The following is a 20,990-nucleotide window of genomic DNA, read 5'->3' on the forward strand; positions in this document are numbered from 1 at the left end:
GCTCAGGAGTTCGAGACTAGTCTGGGCAACACGGTGAAACTCCGTCTCTACTAAAAAATACAAAAAATAAGCCAGGCATGGCAGTGTGCACCTGTAAACCCAGCTACTCGGGAGGCTAAGGCAGGAGAATGGCTTAAACCCAGGAAGCGAAAGTTGCAGTGAACTGAGGTTGCGCCATTGCACTCCAGACTGGGCGATAGAGCGAGACTCCGTCTCCAAAATAAAAAGGAAGGAAATTCTCATATGCTACAACATGGATGAACCTTGAGGACATTATGCTAAGTGAAATAAGCCAGTTGGAAAAAGACACATATTGTATGAATCTTCTTCTTTGAGCTGCTTAGAGTAGTCCAATTGATAGAGACAGAAAGTAGAATGGTGGCTTACTAGGGGATTGGGGGAAAACAGAATGGGGAATTAATGTTGAACGGGTATAGAATTTTGGTTTTACAAGATGAAAAAAGTTCTGGAGATGGATGAATGATGACGATGGTTGCACAACAATGTGAATGTATTTAATGCCACTGATCATGCACTTAAAAGTGGTTAAATGATAAATTTTATGTTATGTATATTTTACTACAATTTAATAAAAAGATCCAAGCCCTGATTCTAACCATTTCTCAGTCCTGCCAAAGCCTTCAGATAATTTGCTCCTGATGAATGTTTGCTGCTTTCCCTCCAGATAACCTGCCTTTTGTTTCTTTTTCCTCCCATGACCAGACTGCTCTGTCTGGTCCTCTAGATCCTCCACATTGGTGAGTGTCTCTGAAGAGGGCAGGGCCCAGGCTCAAGCCTCCTGCCCACTCTCCTCTTGGGAAGAAAATGCTTACTCTGAGAGCAGCCAGCACAAATTTTACTCATAACAATTAACAGATGGCTGTGCATCTCTTCTGTTCCCAGGAATCACATCTCACATCGGGACTAACTGCACTGTGCATTTTCCATCACTGGTAACTAATTCCAACAGTGACCCTGGGCATTGTTATTCATCGGTGAAGAACAGACATAAAGAGAGAGGGGAAGTGGCTTGGGCTGAGTCACATAGCAAAGTTAGAACTCCAACCTCCCAGCGACTAACCTCTCCCTGGGCTCTGTCCCACACACCTGGCAGCTCAAGACTTGCTCCTTTTTGCACTCTGGGCGACAGACTCCCTGGCTAACCAAGCGGGTCTAACTTGTCTTGCAGAGAAATTAAGCGAAATCTTCCTTGGGATAGTATCTTGCCATCTTTCTTTTTTTAGTGGTTGACAGGCCAGTATCTCCACTACTGCTGAATGACCTTGTGCACATCATTGAAAGTCTCTGGACTCTCAGTTTACCCTTCAGTAAAATGTAGGGAAGAATTATTAATGCCACTACCAGGGGAACTGAGGATGAGGTAGGGAGGGAAGAATCGGGGTAAACTCCTCCAGTGTATTCTGCATCATCCTTTACATGGGTGAACATCAAATTTAACTGAGCATCACAATCACATGCGTAGCCTTTAAGAATACAAATTCCTGGCTGGGCGCAGTGGCTCACGCCTGTAATCCCAGCACTTTGGGAGGCTGAGGCGGATGGATCACCTGAGGTCAGGAGTTTGAGACCAGCCTGGCCAACATGGCAAAACCTCGTCTCTACTAAAAATACAAAAATTAGCCGGGTGTGGTGGTGCATGCCTGTAATCCCAGCTACTCGAGAGGCTGAGGCAGGAGAATCGCTTGAACCTGGGACACAGAGGTTGCAGTGAGCTGAGATCCTGTCACTGCACTTGACCAGTCCAGCTTACTTGGAATTCTCTTTTTCCTGGGCCACCTATCCCCCAATATAAAGGAAGTCCCCTGGTATTGAGCCGCAGGATGGTCTCACTTCTCTATTTAAATCCTCTCCAACCTAGCTTAAAATCACCTTTTCCATGAGACTGCATTGCAGTCTGTCCCCTTTGAGGGCTTCCGTGGACACACTGTTCCCTTAATTTTGGCACTTCTTACAGACTGCCTGTTATTTTTTAAATCTTTGTCTCTTGTTTCCTCAGTTAGCTACTAGAGGATAAGGACTGTGTCATATCCTATTATTGCCCTACAAATGCCAACTCCATTAGCACATAGTATATGCTCGATAAATATTTGTTGAACTGATGAAAATCTTGTAGGTGGGAAATCTGAAATAATTTCTTACAATAAGTAAGAAGAAGGAGATACGGGAGTTCGAAACCAGCCTGACCAACATGGAGAAATCTTGTCTCTACTAAAATAATACAAAATCAGCTGGGCGCGGTGGCACATGCTTGTAATCCCAGCTACTCAGGAGGCTGAGGCAGGAGAATCACTTGAATCCAGGAGGCGCAGGTTGCAGTGAGCCAAGATCACGACATTGCACTCCAGCCTGAGCAACAGGAGCGAAACTCTGTCTCAAAAAAAAAAAAAGAAGGAGATGTTCTGTGCTCTTTAGCTTTCTGATCACATGAAAAAAAAATTTTATAAACAAAGAGATACGAGCCCTAGCTTCCAATTTGGCTGTATCAAATTCATTATGACCTGTGGCAAGTCACTTGCCTTCTCTAGTGTTCAGTGGCCTCATTTGTGAAACCAGAGCTGATGTGTAAGCTAACTTTCCTTCCTTCCTTCCTTCCTTTTCTTTCCTTTTTTTTTTTTTTTTTTTTTTTTTTTTTGAGACAGAGTCTTGCTTTGTCGCCCAGGCTGGAGTGCAATGGTGCGATCTTGGCTCACTGTAACCTCCACTTCCTGGGTTCAAGCAATTCTCCTGCCTGAGACTCCTCAGTAGCTGGGATTACAGGCACGTGCCACCACTCCCAGCTAATTTTTTTTTTTAATTCTTTGTAGAGATGGGGGTTCACCATGTTGGTCAGGTTGGTCCTGAACTCCTGGCCTCAAGTGATCCACCCACCTCGGCCTCTCAAAGTTCTGGGATTACAGGCGTGAGCCACCATGCCCGGCTAAACTTTCTTTTAGTTGTGGGTTTTGGCTACTCTGTATAGCAAGGAGCGGTCTTGCTTTCCATATCAATACCATTAATGTCCATGGTTCCTTTTTTTCCCCCTGTAAGGACTGCAGATTTATGGGTCACCCCAGTTTATAAAATGAGAATATCAAATACAGAACAAATGTGTGCTTTGGTCAGGCTTCCAGGCATAGAGTGTGTGCATGTGTATGTGTGTGCGGGGTTGCTTACACCTTACTACAGGTCTCTGGCTTCGAATGGACTCTTTCCTTCCAGAGTTGCTCAGCAGGCCTTTCCAAGTACAGGACTGTCAACCATTTGTTATTTGTGTGCCCAGTCTCTGCTTTGTGAATGACCACAGTGCATGGCATTCCAACTGTTTCCTCTTGTCCCTCTGCACACTCCTAGGGCCAGAATGTCCACTGGCATGTTCAGTAAGATCTGTTCAAGCACTGTCCTGCTTATGTCACTGGAGGAGATATAAGACACCAGTCCTTGCCCTCTGAAGCTTCTAGCCTACATGGGAAGCCAGTACAAGGATGTGTGTATGTGGGGAAAGATGCACTATCATAAGTGAGGGAGAGCCTGGGAGTTATGTGCTGCTTTTTTTTTTTTTTTTTTTTTCCGACAGAGTCTCTCACTCTGTCGCCCAGACTGGAGTGCAGTGGCGTGATCTTGGCTCACTGCAGCCTCTGCTTCCTGGGTTCAAACCGTTCTCCTTCCTCAGACTTCCAAGTAGCTGGGATTACAGGCGTGCACCATGATGCCCTGCTATTTTTTTTTTTTTTTGTATTTTTAGTAGAGACGGGGTTTTGCCGTGATCAACCCACCTCAGCCTCCCTACGTGCTGGGATTACAGGCATGAGCCATCACACCCGGCTGCTGCTTTGATGTGTCTCCAGTATCTAGTACAGTCCTTGGTATGTGGAAGATGCCCAACAAATATATGAAAATGTGTGAAAATTGCTATGGTTTTCAAACTTGATATTGTAAGGGACAGCTTTTCTTCAATGAAATCATACCTGGAGGCTCAGTTATGTGAAACAGATGGATACAATACTGCCCTGCTTGAGGGGAGCTAGGGTCAAAGCCTGTCTGCTTGTCTCCTCTGAGCCCCAAAGAGATTCTTGAGAGTCCAGTTGGAAAACTACTAGTTGAAAATGAGGGGCAGCTCAATCCTTGCTCTCTCTTCTTGGTTAACCTTAGCCACAAGGTGATCCTAGCAAAATAAATGGAGGTTTAAAGAACCTTACACTCCAAAGGGAATATTTGCACCTGAAAAAGATGGTGTTAATCTCCCCCTTCCCCTCATTCCAGGGGGGCTCCAATTAGTAAGAGCAGAGGGAAGGAAGTTCTGAGTAGGAGACTTCTGAATTGGTTCAACAATGTCTATCAATGTAATGGTAATATTTGTTTAACTTAAACAAAGAAAGAAAGAAAACCACTGTGATAATGTTTTTCAGCATTCAATAGAAACCCACTTGGTGTTGTCCTACAGGCAGTCTTGATTACAATGTAAAACTCCCTGTGGAGTCTGGTCAGTGAGTAGCTGGTACTGCCATTTACACCAGAGTACCTCGCATTATCCGGACCGCTATTCACATTCCTGACCAAGTTCACGGTCAACCTCCTGCACTGGCAGCCAAGAGGGCCTGCCTGGAGAGAGCCTCTCTTCTCCATGCCTGCAGGACTGTGACTCTCTACCTGACCTGGCCCTCTCTTAGCCTCCCTACCATAACAGGGCAAGGGAGGGGAATCAACCCAGGGGATATTCCCTTGTCAAGGTCGTCCACGGAGCAAAGCACATCCCAGATTTGCATCTAGGAAACAATTTTGGGTAACAGACATATATATATATTTTAGATATGTCGAAGGGGTAAAGCTCTTGAATTAAGATGGTTTCATCATTATCTATCTCATGAATCTCTTTCCTTCCCCAACGACTGTCCTTCCTCACAGATGCCTGAAGGGGCAGGCAGATAATTAGTGCTGGGGACCTCATTTGATAGTAGGGGAAACTGAGAGGTGAAAAGAGCTCCCTTCAGCTAGATAGCAACTCACCAGGAACCCCAGTTTCTCCCCTACTGCTTGGTATGGCCACCTCCTCCACCTCTTAGCCAGTCCTCCGACTTCTACATCTTAAAAATCTAGCTCAGGGGCCAGGCGCGGTGGCTCACACCTGTAATTCCAGCACTTTGGGAGGCTGAGGCAGGCGGATCACCTGAGGTCAGGACCTGAGTTCGAGACCAGCCTGACCAACATGGAGAAACCCCGTCTCTACTAAAAATACAAAAAAATTAGCCAGCTGTGGTGGCACGTGCCTGTAATCCCAGCTACTTGGGAGGCTGAGGCAGGAGAATCACTTGAACCTGGGAGGCGGAGGTTGTGGTGAGCTGAGATCGTTCCATTGCACTCCAGCCTGGGCAACAATAGCCAAACTCCATCTCAAAAAAAAAAAAAAAAATCTAGCTCAGGTCTGACCCCGACTAAATGGACAATCTTCCATTGATTTCCCATCCCCTCAACCCCGGTTCAAGCCACCATCCACAGCATTTGGACTAGTCATTTGTACTTAAGTAACTGAGTTGGTATCATGAAATTTGGTCTTAGGATCAAAGCCACTCAAGGTTAGAGCTGGAGGGAACCTTGGAGATTAAGAGAAACTAAGGTTTGGAGAACCTACCTAAGGTTTCATAGCAAATATGTGACAAATCCAAGGCTTCAAGCCAAGTTTTCCAATGTGTCCCTTGTGCTTTCCTGGCTACATCTGGAGTTTCTCTATTTCTTCTTCTCCTTCTTCTTCTTCTTCTTCTTTTTTTTTTTTTTTTTTTTTTTTTGCGTGTGTGTGTCTTTTTTCCCCTATGTGATGCTTCCTTTCTGCCCTGTGACCCTCTCCCTCTGTCCTGTCTTATTAGAAAGAGGCTCTAGAGCTGGCTGCATAGTACCTGTTCTCTGGGACCTTGGTGTTGATCTAAGACTGGTTTAACTACCTAAAGAGAAGCAGAGACCCGAGGGGGCCTGCCATAACCCAGCTCTGAAACATGACTTAATCCCAAGTAAGATCAGCTGTAACATTTGTTCAGAAGCAAAAATGATGGATTCTAAAGTTTGACTTCCCCAAGGTCATCTGGCTAAGAGGTGGCTGCAGCAGGGGGCAACAATAGGTCTTCAGGCCCCTGGGGCGGCACCCTGGCACTGCCCAAGAGCCCGCAGGCTCTGAAGGCCAACTGAGCCAGCGACAAGCCTAGACCCTGCCTCCCTGCTTGGAACAGTGCGACTATACCGTTTTCTGTCTGCTCATTTGTGAGCTTGGTTCCCGTCCTAAATGTGGGGGTTCAAGGCAGACAAAGAGTGTGCGGTTGGCCACCCCGCTCGCCTTCAGGAAGTGTGTAGGACACCGTCGAGGCCCCCTAGCCATTGTAAACCAGGCGCTGAGGCTCGTGCCCAGTTGTACCCTTCCCGCGCAGCGCTCAGGAGCGACAAACCTGGAGGCTATTCGGTCTGCCACTGGGCTGTGCCGGGATTCGCGGACTTTCTCCTGAATAGCGCTCTCAGCTCGCGTCTTCCCCCTGCCACTCTCCCACGCCCCCAGAGTACCCACCGACCCCAGCAGGCCGGGTACATCCCTGCCGCGCCCATCCGGCCAGTGGCTCCAGGGGCCGGCCTGGTGTGTCTCCAGCTGGGCGCCTACCGCCTGCCCCAGCGCTAGTTCTGGCGTTGGGGGTAGAGAGGTAAGGAGGGGAGTTAGCGGGGCATCTCCCTCCCAGGGCTGAGCCGGCAAGCGCATCTTCTCCGCGAGTTCCTCACTGTCCAGCGAGCGCTGCCCAACTTCTGCGCCGGTGGGACCCACTGCTCTGAGTCACTCTTGGCACAGAAGACCAAGCACCCTCAGAAACCGCATTCACCACCTTTGGGAGGCTCCTGGGAGAAGGCAAGGAACCCAGGCGGGGCTCCCAGGGCTCTCGGGCTGGGACTGGGTTGTGTGTGTGCGGGGGGCTTCACGGATACCCCTCCCAACCTGCTTCCTTTCCCTGACAGCAGCCATCTCCCCCAAGAGGGAGAGTCTTAGGCGTCCCGGAAGACCCTGCGGACTGTGCACCTCGAGGTACCAGCCTCTCCTGGGAGGAGTGGGGGGCCGCTGGTCAGCGGCTGGCAGAGGGGACCTGTTTGCTGGCCCGTTTGGAGGTGGGATGGAGTGGGGTTTGGAGACTGAGAAGCCCAAGAGAAGACACTGAGTTTCTCCCCACCCCCCAACGCCACTTCCGAAAAAGAACCAGGTGGTGAGGAGGAATAAGGCGAAGTGTAAACACAAACAACCTCAAAAAGAAGCCAAGAAAAGCGCAGCCCAAAGAAGCAAGAGCAACACTGTTACAAAACTGTCTGGTTTTGTAACAATTTCCCCGCCGCCGGCCAATGAACAGCGTGGCGGCACGTCACGTGGTACCGTTTTATGTAACACTTTGCTGAGACAAGACAGTTATTAGGCGGCGCGGGGCGGCCGGCACAGAGCTCCCTGAGGCGCGGCAGGGTCAGGACCTCGGTGGCATGGCGGCGGTGGCTGCCCCGATTTCCTCCAGCTGCCACTCCTTGCTTCGTGTCCCCGGTCCCTAGACGCCTCGTCTCCTCCCGTGTCCCTCTTCCCATGGAGTCAGTACGGATCGAACAGATGCTGAGCTTGCCCGCCGAGGTCAGCAGCGACAACTTGGAGTCGGCGGAGCGAGGGGCATCAGCGGCCCAAGTAGACATGGGCCCCCACCCAAACGTGGCTGCAGAGGGCCCCGCACCTCTACCGACGCGGGAGCCAGAGCAAGAGCAGTCTCCGGGGACCTCAACGCCGGAGAGCAAAGTCCTGCTCACGCAGGCAGACGCCTTGGCGTCTCGGGGGCGAATCCGTGAAGCCCTCGAGGTGTATAGACAGCTCTCCGAGCGGCAGCAGCTGGTGGCTGAGCAGCTGGAGCAGCTGGTGCGCTGCCTGGCGGAGAAAGTCCCGCAAGGCGAGGCGCTGGCGCCGGCGCCCCCGGACGAGGGTAGCACTGCAAGCGGCACCGTGGCGGCGGAAGAGACGGGGGCCGCCGCGGCTGCGGCGGCCACCGAGGTGTGGGACGGCTTTAAGTGCCGGAAATGTCATGGGTTTCTATCAGACCCCGTGTCCTTGTCGTGTGGCCACACCTTTTGTAAACTGTGCCTGGAACGTGGGCGGGCCGCCGACCGGCGCTGTGCGCTGTGCGGGGTCAAGCTCTCCGCCTTGATGGTGGCCACTGGGCGGGCGCGTGGAGCCCGGCGGGCTGGGCAGCAGCCGCCGCCGCCGCTGCGAGTCAACGTGGTGCTCAGCGGCCTCCTCGGCAAGTTGTTTCCAGGCCCAGCGCGAGCGTCGCAACTCCGGCACGAGGGCAACCGACTGTACCGCGAGCGCCAGGTGGAGGCGGCACTGCTCAAGTACAACGAGGCAGTTAAGTTGGGTGAGTCCAACGCGCTGCCGGGCCGGGGCTGGGGCTCGGTGGCTACATGAGGGAGCGGGAGAACAAACCCCGCAGCGAGAAGGGATTTGGACCAGGGCAGAAGAGGGGGCGGGGGACCCATGGACTGTGGCGGGGTGGGGGAGGGGTGATTCTGGGGCTGGGTCTCTGAGTTTGTTCTGTTTTCACTGCTTATCTGTGTTTCACTGTGTTTGTGTTGATCTCGGTTGCTTTTTGTCTTTTCCTGCTACTTCTGTTAGCTTTTGTGTTCCTGTCTCTCAGTCCCCGTTCCTGTCTGTGTCTCCTTGCTTCTGGTTCTTTTTCTCCGTCTCTTCGTATCTTTGTCACTGTTTCTTTCTTTTTCGGTGTCACTGTCTCTGTTCCTCTGACTCTCCTTCTCCCGCTGCACTCCTGGTCTCCTCTTACACCTGCTCGCACTTCCCAGCGAGGAGAGGAACTTCGCGCGCTCCTCGCACTCGCGCCCGGTCCTCTGGGCTGTAGCCAGCAGGAGATGTCCGGTCGGCGCCTGCATCCGCCGCTCGCGCCGCCGGGTGTTGCCCCTTCCGGGGCCGCGGCTCCCTGAGAGGAACTTCGCGCGCTCCTCGCACTCGCGCCCGGTCCTCTGGGCTGTAGCCAGCAGGAGATGTCCGGTCGGCGCCTGCGTCCGCCGCTCGCGCCGCCGGGTGTTGCCCCTTCCGGGGCCGCGGCTCCCTGTGGGGTGGGTCCGGCATGGAATTAGGTCAGGAGAGCACTGGTTGCATAAGGGCCGCGAGCGGCCCGGGTCGGGCGCCCCTCCCCCGCGCGAGCGGGCGGGATTGTGTAACCGCTGAGGTAACTGAAGTGGGCCACCACGCTCGCTTCGGAAACCATCCCACGAGCGTGTGCGGGGGGAGGGGGAGCGCTTGCGCCCCGCTGCCCTGTGACTCATTGTCACCGCTTCCTATCACACGATCCTCGGCTGAAATAGATGCCCCCCCTTGCCCGCCCCGCCAACCCGTAGCCTGTGCCCTCGCCTCCAACCCCTTTAACCTGGCCAGCCCGGCGGGAGGCCGGCGCGGCAACTGCTTGGGGATCCCTGGGGACCGTGGGCTGGCTACGAATGGGTCACGCCTCTGTCCCGCTTTTCAGTGCCACCTGGGAGGGTTGGGTGGGCTTTGCAGCTTCAAGGGTAACGTAGGCAGTCCCCCATCTCCAGCTAGACTAGGGCACCCGAATTTCCCCAGGGAGCCGCTCTCTGACCCACTACGCCTGGACCCAGGAAGTGGCTGCTGAGCCGCCAGCCGGTGTTGCCCAGCTGTGGCAGTTTGCCAGGAGCTCGGCCGTGGGGCGCGGTGTCTGGCGAAGCATGCCGGGGAGGAGGCAGCAGGGCCGGGCAGGCAGGGCCCTGGGATCCGAGGGTGTCCTGGACCTGACTCTGTGGAGTGGAGGAGGGGTGTGGGCCGGAGTCTCCACGTGTTTAATCTCCACTCAAGCTTGCAACAGGTAATGGGGGGAGGAGGAGGAGGAATGAGGACTGACGGGGCAAGGCTGGCAGCCGGAGAAGGGGACCCTTCTAGCTCCTGTCTGTGCACAAGCAAGGCAGACTGTGAGCTGCCACCAGGCTGGAGTGTGCTGCAGAAGAAAAAAGACAGAAAAGACTAAACAATTTGCTAATGTCTTAAGAGCAAGTAATGGGCACGCAAGCAAGCCCTGAGCACACCCCTGGGGAAAAAAAAAAAAAAACATCAAAGCCTGTTGCCACAGAGGAAGCTAGATCCCAGATCTTGGGGAAGAGCAGGGCAATATGAATGAGGCAGGTGGAGGTCACTTAACTCCAGATCTCTAAGGCAGATTCCATACCTTTTAGCCATCCCCCAGGGGCCAGGAAAGCCCCTTCCTGCCCTCACCCTCCTCCTCTGTTGCCACCACATTCCCCTGGAGGTTCTTCCTTGCATCTTTGTTAATCCCCTCAGAGAAGTCAGGGTGAAAATGTCAAGGCCAGCTTTACCCTTCTAAGAGGAAAGGAGGCTCTCTGTTCTGGAAGATGGCCATTGTGTCCGTATTATTCCAAGTACTGCACACACCTTCAGAAAAAGGAACCTGCTCCCCACATCCCAGCTTCAAAGCTTCAAAGTCTGACCAGTTATCAGTGACTGCCCAGCTAGCCGTGTGACCTTGAGAAAATGCCTTCCCTTCTCTGGGCTTGATTTTCCCATCTGAAGAATGGGTTGATTGAGCCAGATAATCTCTAATAGCCTGTCCAGCTCTGACATCTAGTAATTCAGAGTTTTTGGTGAGAGCCGGCCTCACCTTATTCCCAGAAACCTTGTCCAAGTTCATTTACATTTGGCCATTTGAGATGAGAGGATGGGATCATGTAAATGTATTTCCATTTTCTTCAAGAAATCTTCATATGTGCTGGGCTTTGTAGACAAAGGTGTTACTAATGTCATCAGTCATTCCCACCTGGAAAAGTAACTTGGATTTGTCTTCTTGGTGGTTCAGATAGGGGTCACACCTGCCCACCTCTCTCTCCTTCCTACCTGGCCTGTTTTCTTGTTGGTAATACTGCACTCATAAACCAGGCTGCCGGGCACTAGCCATGTGTAGCCACATCTCGCCTATGTCAAAGTGTCTAATGCACCACTGACACCACGGGGCCTCTAATGAACCACTTGTGAGCGGGGGCAAAAATGACTTTGCAGTTGGGGAACCTCAGGCCCAGAGTGGCTGGGGGTGTAGAAGGCAGGACAATATTAGGACTAGAAATAGAGCCTAACCCTTTTGATCTCCAGTAGAAAAGTCCTAGAAAACTTATCATTTGCTCAAGATCCATACTCATACAGGACTTAACACCTGCTTGCGCTGGGGGCCATTAATAAAGGTTTTTCTTTCTTATTTTGGCAGCTCCAAATGACCACTTGCTTTATAGCAATCGGTCTCAGATTTATTTCACCTTGGAGTCTCATGAGAATGCACTGCATGATGCAGAAATAGCATGTAAGCTCCGCCCGATGGGTTTTAAGGTGAGTGTGGGATGGAAGAGGTGGGAAGGGGTTGTACTGTAGACAGGAATTGGCAGGAAGGGCTGCCTCCCTGGAGCGTAGGGGCACTAGAGCTCAAGCAGAACAGGAAGAAGACTTTGCAAAGGAGCCAGGGTAAAGATCCCTGGGCAAAGAGTGACTCAGGTCTGCAAGGGAACTGGATTCTTCCCCAATTCAGTCTTCAACTCATGACCTTCAGAGCAGCCTGGGCATAGTGACTCTCTAGAATATGCACTTGGGAGCCAGACTGCCTGGGTTTATGTCCCAACTCTGCTAACTTTTATGACCTTTGTGGCCCTGGGCAAATGACTTAACTTCCCAGTACTTCATCTCCTCATCTGTTAAATGGGGGATATTCAAAGCAGCTACTAAAGAGGGCTGTTGTGAGGATTACATAAGCTAATAATGTAAGGTGCTTAGAACAGTGTCCGGCATGTAGCACTATATAAACGTTCTCTTTCTTCCCTTCCTTCCTTCCTTCCTTCCTTCCTTCCTTCCTTTCTCTCTCTCTCTGTTTTCTTTCTTTTTTTTTTTTTGAGACAGAGTTTCCCTCTCGCACCCAGGCTGGAGTGCAGTGGCGCAATCTCAGCTCACTGCAACCTCCGCCTCCTGGGTTCACGCCATTCTCCTGCCTCAGCCTCCTGAGTAGCTGGGACTACAGGCGCCCGCCACCACACCTGGCTAATTTTTTGTATTTTTTTTAGTAGAGACGGGTTTTCACCGTGTTAGCCAGGATGGTCTCGATCTCCTGACCTCATGATCCGCCCGCCTTGGCCTCCCAAAGTGCTGGGATTACAGGCGTGAGCCACCGCGCTGGCTTTTTTTTTTTTTTTTTTTTTGAAACGGAGTCTCACTCTGCCACTCACACTGGAGTGCAGTGGCGTGATCTCAGCTCACTGCAACCTCCGTCTCCCAGGTTCAAGTGAGTCTCCCACCTTAGCCTCCCGAGTAGCTGGGATCACAGGCGTGTGCCACCATGCCCGGCTAATTTTTTGTATTTTTAGTAGTGACGGGGTTTTGCCATGTTGGCTGGTCTCAAACTCCTGGCCTCAAGCAATCCACTTGCCTCAGTCTCCCAAAATGCTGGGATTACAGGTGTGAGCCACCGTGTCCAGCCTATATAAATGTTTTCTATCGCCATTGTTATCATTTTCCAGGGACATTAGAAAGGGGAAGGTGAGAGTGGTGTTGCTGGCCTGGTGCTCCTGAACCTCTACTGATAGGCTCCTTGGCAGCTTGGCCAGTTTTCTCTGAAGGGATCCTCACACTCACACAATGGTTGTGCCATTTCAAGTCCTTAATATAGTCAGTCAGCCTGCCAGTATCCCCAAGGATTTAGGTCACATGGGGAGTGAGAAGAAAAACGGCCTGGACACCTCTCAGGATGCCAGGATGCAAAGTGTCACTTTCTGTATCTTTGCCTGGCTTCAGGACTGGCCCTCAGCCACATGTCAGTACTTTGTTTAGAAGATTAGATTTGAGCCTGTGCTCTACTACTTGCAAACCATGGGGAGGTGGCTTCACTCTCTGAACCCCAAGTATCCTTGTTTGCAAAATGAAGCTATTGATATCTGCCCTGATTGCCTCGCAATGATGCAATGAGGGTCAAAAGTGAACGTGGCCAAGAGGACATTCTGCAAGCTATAAAGCTTCCTAGGTGTAGTGCTCTGTCTCTACACAACCCAAGGATGCCTTCCTCAGAAAACCAATGTATCCAAGTTCAAGTCCATGATCCCTTATCTGAATCTTATAAGACCAGAGGTGTTCAGAATCCAGAATGTTTTATATTTTGCAAGGACCATATATTAGGTCTCAGTGAGCTCTGGACAGCTTCCTGTAATCCAACACACTATTCAGCAGATTCCATGAAAATTCACACTCAGTGGGACAAATATTTTTAAACACTTTATATCAGTTTAGGTCAGGTTTTGCCATCTAATGAATTTTGATGTCAAGCTTATGAAAATAATGGATTATCAGAACTTTTTTGGATCTGGAAACCAGATAAAGCATGTGGACCTGTGTACTCTGCAATGAATGTCAGGTGAATCTTGTATGTTCTTTCTTGAGAAGGTTTTCATGAGTGATGATGGATTCATTTTTTTTTTCTGAGAAGGTTTTCTTGAGTAATGATGGATTAGTATGGTTTTTTTTCCCCAAGGAACACATTTAGTGTTTAATACAAGTCACCAGTGTCTTAACCCAAAGGAACTTTAGTGGGGGCACTTTCAGCCTCCCAGTAGTGCAAGTCAGGGAGCTGCCTAGGAGTAAGAGGACTTGCAACTCTTTCCACCTCCACCCTAAGCCTAGATCCTAGGGCTAAGGAACTTGATAGTGTGGTGAGAAGCAGAGCTGAGAAGCAGTGAAGCATTTTGGATGAAATGGGAAAAGTGACTTCTCCAGTGAAGGAAGAGTTGATGAAAGTATTAAATAGGAGTTTCATTTCCCCATAGTGATGAAGTGAGAGGTGGGGGCAGTGATGAGATAATTTATTTTCTTGGAGGTTAAGAGAAGACGAACTGATGCCTATAATTCAAAACCACCTCCCACCCTGATTTGCATATTTCCCAACATTTCTATGTAAAATGCCCCAAGTGTAGGGGTTTATCTGGCAGCCCTATTCTCTATTCCAGCCATCCAACCAGAGTGTGTGGTACTCAGCACATCCTGCAGGTGATACAGCTCTCAGTGGTGTGAGCTGGTTGCCCTGAGCAGGTAGAGTATATGGGTTGGCCGGGCATGGTGGCTTACTCCTGTAATCCCAGCACTTTGGGAGGCTGAGGCAGGTGGATAACTTGAGGTTAGGAGTTTGAGACCAGCCTGGCCAACATGGTGAAACCCCATCTCTACTAAAAATACAAAAATTAGCCAGGCATGGTGACGCATGCCTATAGTCCCAGCTACTCAGGAGGCTGAGGCCGGAGAATCACTTGAACCTAGGAGGCGGAGGTTGTAGTGAGCCGAGATCCACCACTGCACTCCAGCCTGGGTGACAGAGCAAGATTCTATCTCAAAAAAAAAAAAAAAAAAGAGTATATGGATTGCTACTTGATAATATGATTAGTGGGATCACACAGAGGCCTTTCCAGTCTCCCAACACTTCTCCCCTCTAGCTGCCCTGTGATGTCATGCAAGCCTTTCCCAAACACCCTTGGTAAACACTGCTGGGAGAAGCAACAAGGGAGGCCATCAACATCCATGTATCAGCCAAGACAAGGCTTCAGAAGAAGCTGGGGGAATACGGAAAGGTCTTCAAGAGGTTTGGAGCAGGGGCCACTGCTCAAGAAGGCAGCTTCAGGGCAGCCTCTGCAGCCAGGCCATAGCCTGAGGGCTCTGGGGCCTGCAAAGAGGCATGTTAGAACGGGGGGCAGGGGAGTATCCAGCAGCCACAACCTGGATCACTTCATTCACTAAGTTAGGCTTAGTACTGCCAATGGAGGAGGCAAGGGAGCAGGCCACTGGGTGGAGGGACGTCCTAGATGACTCAAGTGAAATGCTCTTCAAGCCAAGTTGCTAGTGTCCACCTGTCTCAAGACACACACAGAGGGCAGCCCTCTCCCCCGCTACTCTTTTTTCTTCCTTCTTCCCCAGGATGTTCCTCTGCCCTCCCTAGAGTGTCTTTCCCAGAGCAGTTGGGCTTGGGCCCTGAGGAGCCATAAACTTCTTTATACTTTTTAAAGTATGTGGTGAGGGAGCAGAAGTGATCCAGGCCCCTAGGAGAGTAAGCTCAGCCCCTGGTTAGCCCTCTGAAGGGCAGTCTGCTTTGTGGAGAAGAGCATTCTGGGAGTCCTGAGACTGCAGTTCTAGTTCCAGCTTTGCCACTAGCGACCTTTGAGGTCTTGGAGAGGTCAGATCCCTTCTCCTGGGCCTCTTCTGAAAACTGATCAGTTAGTTTAGGTGCTCTTTCAAGCCACTACTGAGGACTGGTTCTCTGCTTGAGAGACTAGTTCAAACGAACGCATACCTGGGCAGGCCCTGAAAGCTGGTTAGCATGTGGTCAAATGGGGGTTCTTGCTACATTTGATGGTCACTCCGTACAATGGTGGGACAGAGACAAGGTAGTATGGCAGAGTGGTTAAGAATACAGGCTTTGGTATCAGTCAGTCCCAGGTTCAAACCCTGATTCCACAATTTACCAGCTGTGTTACATTGGGCAAGTTAACGTTTTTGGGTTTCAGTTTTGTCTTCTTTATAATGGCATCAGAACAGTTGCCCGCATTTTAGGGCTGTAGATAAGAGAGTCCTTTTAAAATGTTTCACACAACAGTGAGTGCTCTGGGTTAGTTATTGTTAGAGCAGTAGTGTTAATAGGCTGAATAAAATGGGATTGAATGCTAATGTTTCCTTCCAGGCACATTTCAGAAAAGCCCAAGCCTTAGCCACCCTAGGCAAGGTGGAGGAGGCACTAAGGGAGTTTCTCTACTGTGTATCCCTTGATGGAAAGAACAAGAGAGCAAGATGTGAAGCCCAAAGAGTGAGTTGAAATGACATCAGGTCCAGCTGCCTACTGGACCCTCCCCTCTCTGTCTTATCTAGGAAGGGGAGTGAGGGTGCTGTCCTCCTTGGCATTTGGGGTCCTGAGTGGGTGGTTCCCTGGGTTAAGGGGACAAAAGGGAGATGGGAGTGTTAATTGATTGCCCAGAAACACCGTCCTTCTGGTGTGTACGATCAGTTTGGGCAGTTTCTACATTTTTGTAGGAGCCTGTGAGGAATGTTCTTGCTTCTTTGACTCAGGGTCTGGATTGTCAGTGGGAGAAAAACCAAAATCAAGTACATTAATATGGGGATTGAGGCTCACTGAGGACATTCTGGCTGTTGATGAGAGATCCAGGGCATGGGGCTACCTGCTGTTACATAACTTTTCTTTGGCTGAATCACAGTTTTCACCAGCCACACATGACAGCCAGCCCCTGGGAAGGGACGTTGGTGGTCCCCACCTCCCCTATCACCATACACAGAACTCCAACCTTCAGCTCCTTTGCTAGAAATAAAACACACTGCCTCACAAATGCTAGTCAGAGACCATTACAATATAATGCAAGCAGTCGTTCCAACTCTTGGGTCCCAGCAGAATGTGGTAGTTATAAAAGAAAAATGGTGTGAAATACTGAGAGCATTAGTGAAGGCTCAGCCATCTTCAATTCATGGACTTTGTTGTTTATTGTTCTACAGTTTACTCTGCTGGTGTCTGGGTAATCGGCCTGTAAGTTGGATTCTGACAGTTGGCGGTTGTCTCTGCTCTCCTTGTGCCCCACCCACTATTCACCGCGGAGCCTTACGGTTTCTGTCCCAGTGTGGTTTGGCAGAGCAGTGGATAAAGAAAGTGAGCAAGAGACAGAACTGGTTTCTGAAGGCTCTAGAAAGGAACAGTTAGCAAAATCAATGAAATAAGGGAACTGGCCCTGGATTTTCTGTCTCACAAAAGATCTCCTTTCTGGGAAGTTGCTTTGAATTGGTTTGAGTATGTGAAAAAGGTGTGCTTGAGAGGAGCACGGTTCGGGGAGAATTGCTTCAAGCTGTGGACCCTTCTCCAAATCTTAAGTGTAGTCCATGATGTAATGATAATAATAATAGCTAACATTCGTTGAGAATTTCTTCTGCATTATACACTGTGCTAGGCATTTTATGTGGAGTATATTATTTAAATCCCACTACATTCCTGAGGCTAGGTTTGGTTAGTTATCCTCAGGTTACAGGTGAGACAGATGAAGCTCGGGCTTGCTGACTTTCCCAAGGTCATGCAGCTGGTGATTGGTGGGAAAGTATTCAAACCCAAGTCTATCTGCTTCCAAAGCCTGGCCTCTTAGCTGCTCTGCCATCCTGCTTCCCATGAGGACATGGCCACAGCCTTAGCACTCACTGGTGAAGCTGGATCAATAGTAGCAATGGAACTTTCCAGTTCCAGGATGAACAAAGGCAGTTAGAAGAAACTTATCTTTGGGGACGGAGCGTGCAAAGGCCAGCAGAGGCAGGTCTCAGACCCAAGGAGGAATGGTTTCTTGACTCCTGTTTGTCCATTTCCCAGCTGGCCTGAGATGTTTTTGGTGTCATCAGTTGGGCTGACCTGTCTCTCCAGTCTGCTTTTATAGAGAAACTGTTGTCATTTCCACAGCTGCCTAATGGTTTGAGGCAAGGCATTGTGTGAAGCTCTGGAGACCCAAAGAGGCATAAGTCACAGTTTTAGTCTTCAAGGAACTTAACAATCTTGCATTTGTTAACATAAATGCCAGATGATGCAAGCAAGCGTATGCCCGTGATTAGTGTTACAGAGTTCTGAAGTGAGGGCGAGAATTTAGAGGCGAATTTCCACTGAGTGTGATGAGGCCATGGCAGCGATTCAGAACATCAAGAGTCCTCAGTTGTGTTTATTTACTAGATCATTCCAGTTTCAGGGCTAAAGATTTGACAGAGATGATGCAGGTTCAGTTGACATTTATAAGCTGCCTTCGAACTCACAGGCTGTGTTTCTTTTTAATGTTTGTTTTTACTGCAGATTCTTTTTCCCTCTTCTTGACCTATTTGGGCCTTTCTAAGGCTGAGGCTGAAGTGGAGTTGACTTTCATTCATGTGGAATGATCATTCTCACTGAGAATTGACCCCAACTTTTGTTTTCCAATGCCATTGAGAAGGCCTAGAGAGAGATCTCAAGTAGTAAAATGAAGAAGGGAACTGCTGTTATTATTTCTGCTTTATTTCCTTTGATTTCTCCCTTGGCCTTCTTTTCCTTCCCACCACCCTCTGCCCTTTCATCCTTGCACCTTGTGATGCTGTGTGGCTGCCACTGAAGAGTATTATGCTCTTTTTGGGAGAATTCCAAGGATACTGCCTCCTCAGAACTGGCTTGGTCCTGTTGAGTCACGCATTAGGGCTTCAGAGGACCAACCTTGGCTCCTGTGGAGGAGGGACCTCTGAAAGCTGGCATTTATGGCCCCGGGTGCTGTGAGTACCTCCCCATTTAACTCCTGTGCCAACTCATAACTGGAAAGTGGGTTTCTCAGAGCTGAAAGGAAACATAAGGATCAATCTGAGGACTTTGGGCCTGAATGCTAGGCCTCTCCCTGGGCCCTGGGGTGGATAAGTGTCTTAATTCAATTCCATCCAGTGTGATGAGCATTTATTGGGTATCTGTTATGTGCCCTCTAGAAGCTGGCCATCTGGCAGGAGAGAAAGGCTTACATCTGTGACACATTTCTAGGATAACATAACGTGGTGTTGTTCAAGATGCTATATTATGGTGCACTCTCTACTACTGTGTAGAACAGGACTGGAATAGTGAGGGAAGGTAGCACTTGAGCTGAGCTTTGAAGGCTGAGTGGGGTTTGGCTTCATGGCAAGTGCTGGCATCTGAAGGAACATCATGAAGAGATTGCTGGGGGCCAGAGAATAAATCAAACTGGAGTTTGGTGTTCTGTCAAATTTTGTTGATCAATTAATACCCTAACTATGTACCCTCAGCACGGGACTGGAGCTTCCTTTAGTGGATCTCCAAACACTGCAGGAGCTGCTGGGTGGTAAGCACTGGAGCAGGTTTTAGAAGCAAAGTCACCTGCTCTCCTTGTGTTACATGTTTCAGTATATGGAAACACACACACACACACACACACACACAATCCTTGCTAGTACAGGGGAAACTTGGGGCAAGAATGTGGACACTGAATGGTGCAAGCTACATTAGAACGCACGTCTACCCTCCCAGCTTATCCAATTGCAAGGGAAACCAGCAAGAGACTGGAACCTCCTTGCGCCTAGTACTTAAACTTAACCTAACATCCTCTGGGAGGCAAAGGCCAGAATAGGGGAGGCGAGGTTGGGAGAAGAGGGAGGAAGCTGGAGTTCTGTTTTTCCTAACAGTTAACTGCTCAGGTTCCCAGCTTTGAAGGGATTAAAGATCCAGGGGTGATGGTGGGGAGAGGAGGAAGCAAAATGGGTAGTGGAGAAAAGAAACAGTGAGGATCCTAGAAGACATTTGTAGACTTCTACCCACTGAGGTATTATGAACTTCAAATTCCCCAAGTGAGGTTTCTCTCCTGACTTTACCTCTCTGTCTCTTTCCTCCTAGATGAGTTTTAAAATCCCACTGCAGATATTTCTGCGGAGTGTTAGCACTAGCATGGTGGCTCTTAACCTTGGCTAGGCAACAGAGGCATCTGTAGTGCCTTCTCAAAATCCAGATTCCTGGGCCACACTTCAGACCTGGGGGAGATGGGAGTACAAAGTAGAGACCTAGATTTTTCATAAGTTCCCCAGTTGATTCTGATGCCCGCTGAAGCGAGGACCCCTGCCCTGGCGTGGTGTGTTAGGGACACTGGTCCAAGGCTTCCTCCCTGGAGTTCTGCCCTGCAAGCTGGCTCCCTCCCCCCTTCACCCTCCTCCCCTTCACCTGGGCACCTGTAGAAACTTAAGTAGTGAAGTCTTCTGTTTTATGTCACAGCTTCTCCTTAGTTTCTTTTCACCATCAGTCCCGGGGGATTCTCAGGAACATTCTCCCGATATCCTGAAGCTGTTGGCACCTCACCCTAGATTAAAGGAAAACGTAGAGTCAATGACTACTGAAGTTACCAGCCATAATCTACCAAGGTTGTTACAGGTAAAACTCAACTCACCCAGCTCGCTCGTGACGCTTCGTTTGGCTGTTTCGTGGGCAAACGTGGGGAGTGAGCCTTCCCTCTCCTATTTTGGTTCCTGAGAAAGAAGAAATTGAGTCACTAGTGGTTCTGTTCTTTGCAAAGAATCTCTTAAAGATGCAGCTGTGAATTTCAGGCATGGTCCCAGAGTTTATTCATTACATTGAAAAAAAATTATGAAACAGGGTCTCTTTCTATCACCCAGGCTGGAGGGCAGTGATATGGTCATGGCTCACTGCAGCCTCAGACTCCTGGCCTCAAGAGATCCTCCCACCTCAGCCTCCCGAGTAGCTGGGACTATAGGCATGTGCCACCATGCCTGGCTAAGTTTTTTTTTTTTTTTTGTAGAGACGGGGTTTCACCGTTTTTGCCTAGGCTGGTCTCGAACTCCTGGCCTCAAGTGATCCTCCCACCTTGGCCTTCCAAAGTGCTAGGATACATTTTTTTCCAGTTCTTGGTTAGATCCAGCCGAGAGAGATTTTACAGAGCTAGAAAGGAATTGGCTCACTGCCCCTGGGCCATACCATTTGGGTGGGTTTATAGGCTTTGGGGATGAGTCTGGGAAGAGGGCCTAACAATCCCTCCTTTCGAGCTTTTGTTTGTTCAAGCTGCTGGCCTTTGAGTGCCAGCACTTATCCTGTGCAAAGACAACTCTGATCCTCAAATGGATGTAATTTCATATTCCTGCACTATGCCTTATACATAAGTAAGCTTCCAATACGTATTTGTAACAGAGAAGAGGAAAGAGATGTTGGAAAGAAAGTTGAGTTGAAGGACCTGGGAGGAAGACAGGTATTTGTACCTTTCTTTGAAAACCAGGAAACAGAACACAAGAGAGATGGGTTCCAGGCCCTGGCTTTCCCGGCAGAGGGTAAGTGGTCAGAAGTTGAGGATCAGAAGCGCAGACTCCAAGGCAGAGTTTAGCACTGAATGCCTGGGCATCT

General features: G+C 49.8%; 1 protein-coding gene across 5 annotated transcripts in view; it reads left to right on the plus strand.

Moving 5' to 3' along the window:
• The first annotated feature begins 7,414 nt into the window (after positions 1-7,414).
• LONRF3 (LON peptidase N-terminal domain and ring finger 3) overlaps positions 7,415-20,990 on the plus strand; it is a 44,577-nt gene continuing 31,001 nt past the window's right edge. Inside the window, exons 1-4 of one of the 5 annotated variants that reach the window (XM_009439559.4) lie at positions 7,421-8,402; positions 11,286-11,404; positions 15,774-15,896; positions 19,854-20,009. In XM_009439559.4, the coding sequence (XP_009437834.1) occupies positions 7,586-8,402; positions 11,286-11,404; positions 15,774-15,896; positions 19,854-20,009 (1,215 nt within the window). In that variant the 5' untranslated portion in view covers positions 7,421-7,585. Of the gene's footprint in view, positions 8,403-9,622; positions 9,882-11,285; positions 11,405-15,773; positions 15,897-19,853; positions 20,010-20,990 lie in introns of those variants that run through there. The other 4 variants (XM_009439562.4, XM_016943782.4, XM_001135253.6 and 1 more) reach the window with 4 other exon arrangements.

The sequence above is a fragment of the Pan troglodytes genome, chromosome X (assembly GCF_028858775.2).
Source record: "Pan troglodytes isolate AG18354 chromosome X, NHGRI_mPanTro3-v2.0_pri, whole genome shotgun sequence".
In the NCBI taxonomy this organism is placed as follows: Eukaryota; Metazoa; Chordata; class Mammalia; order Primates; family Hominidae; genus Pan; species Pan troglodytes.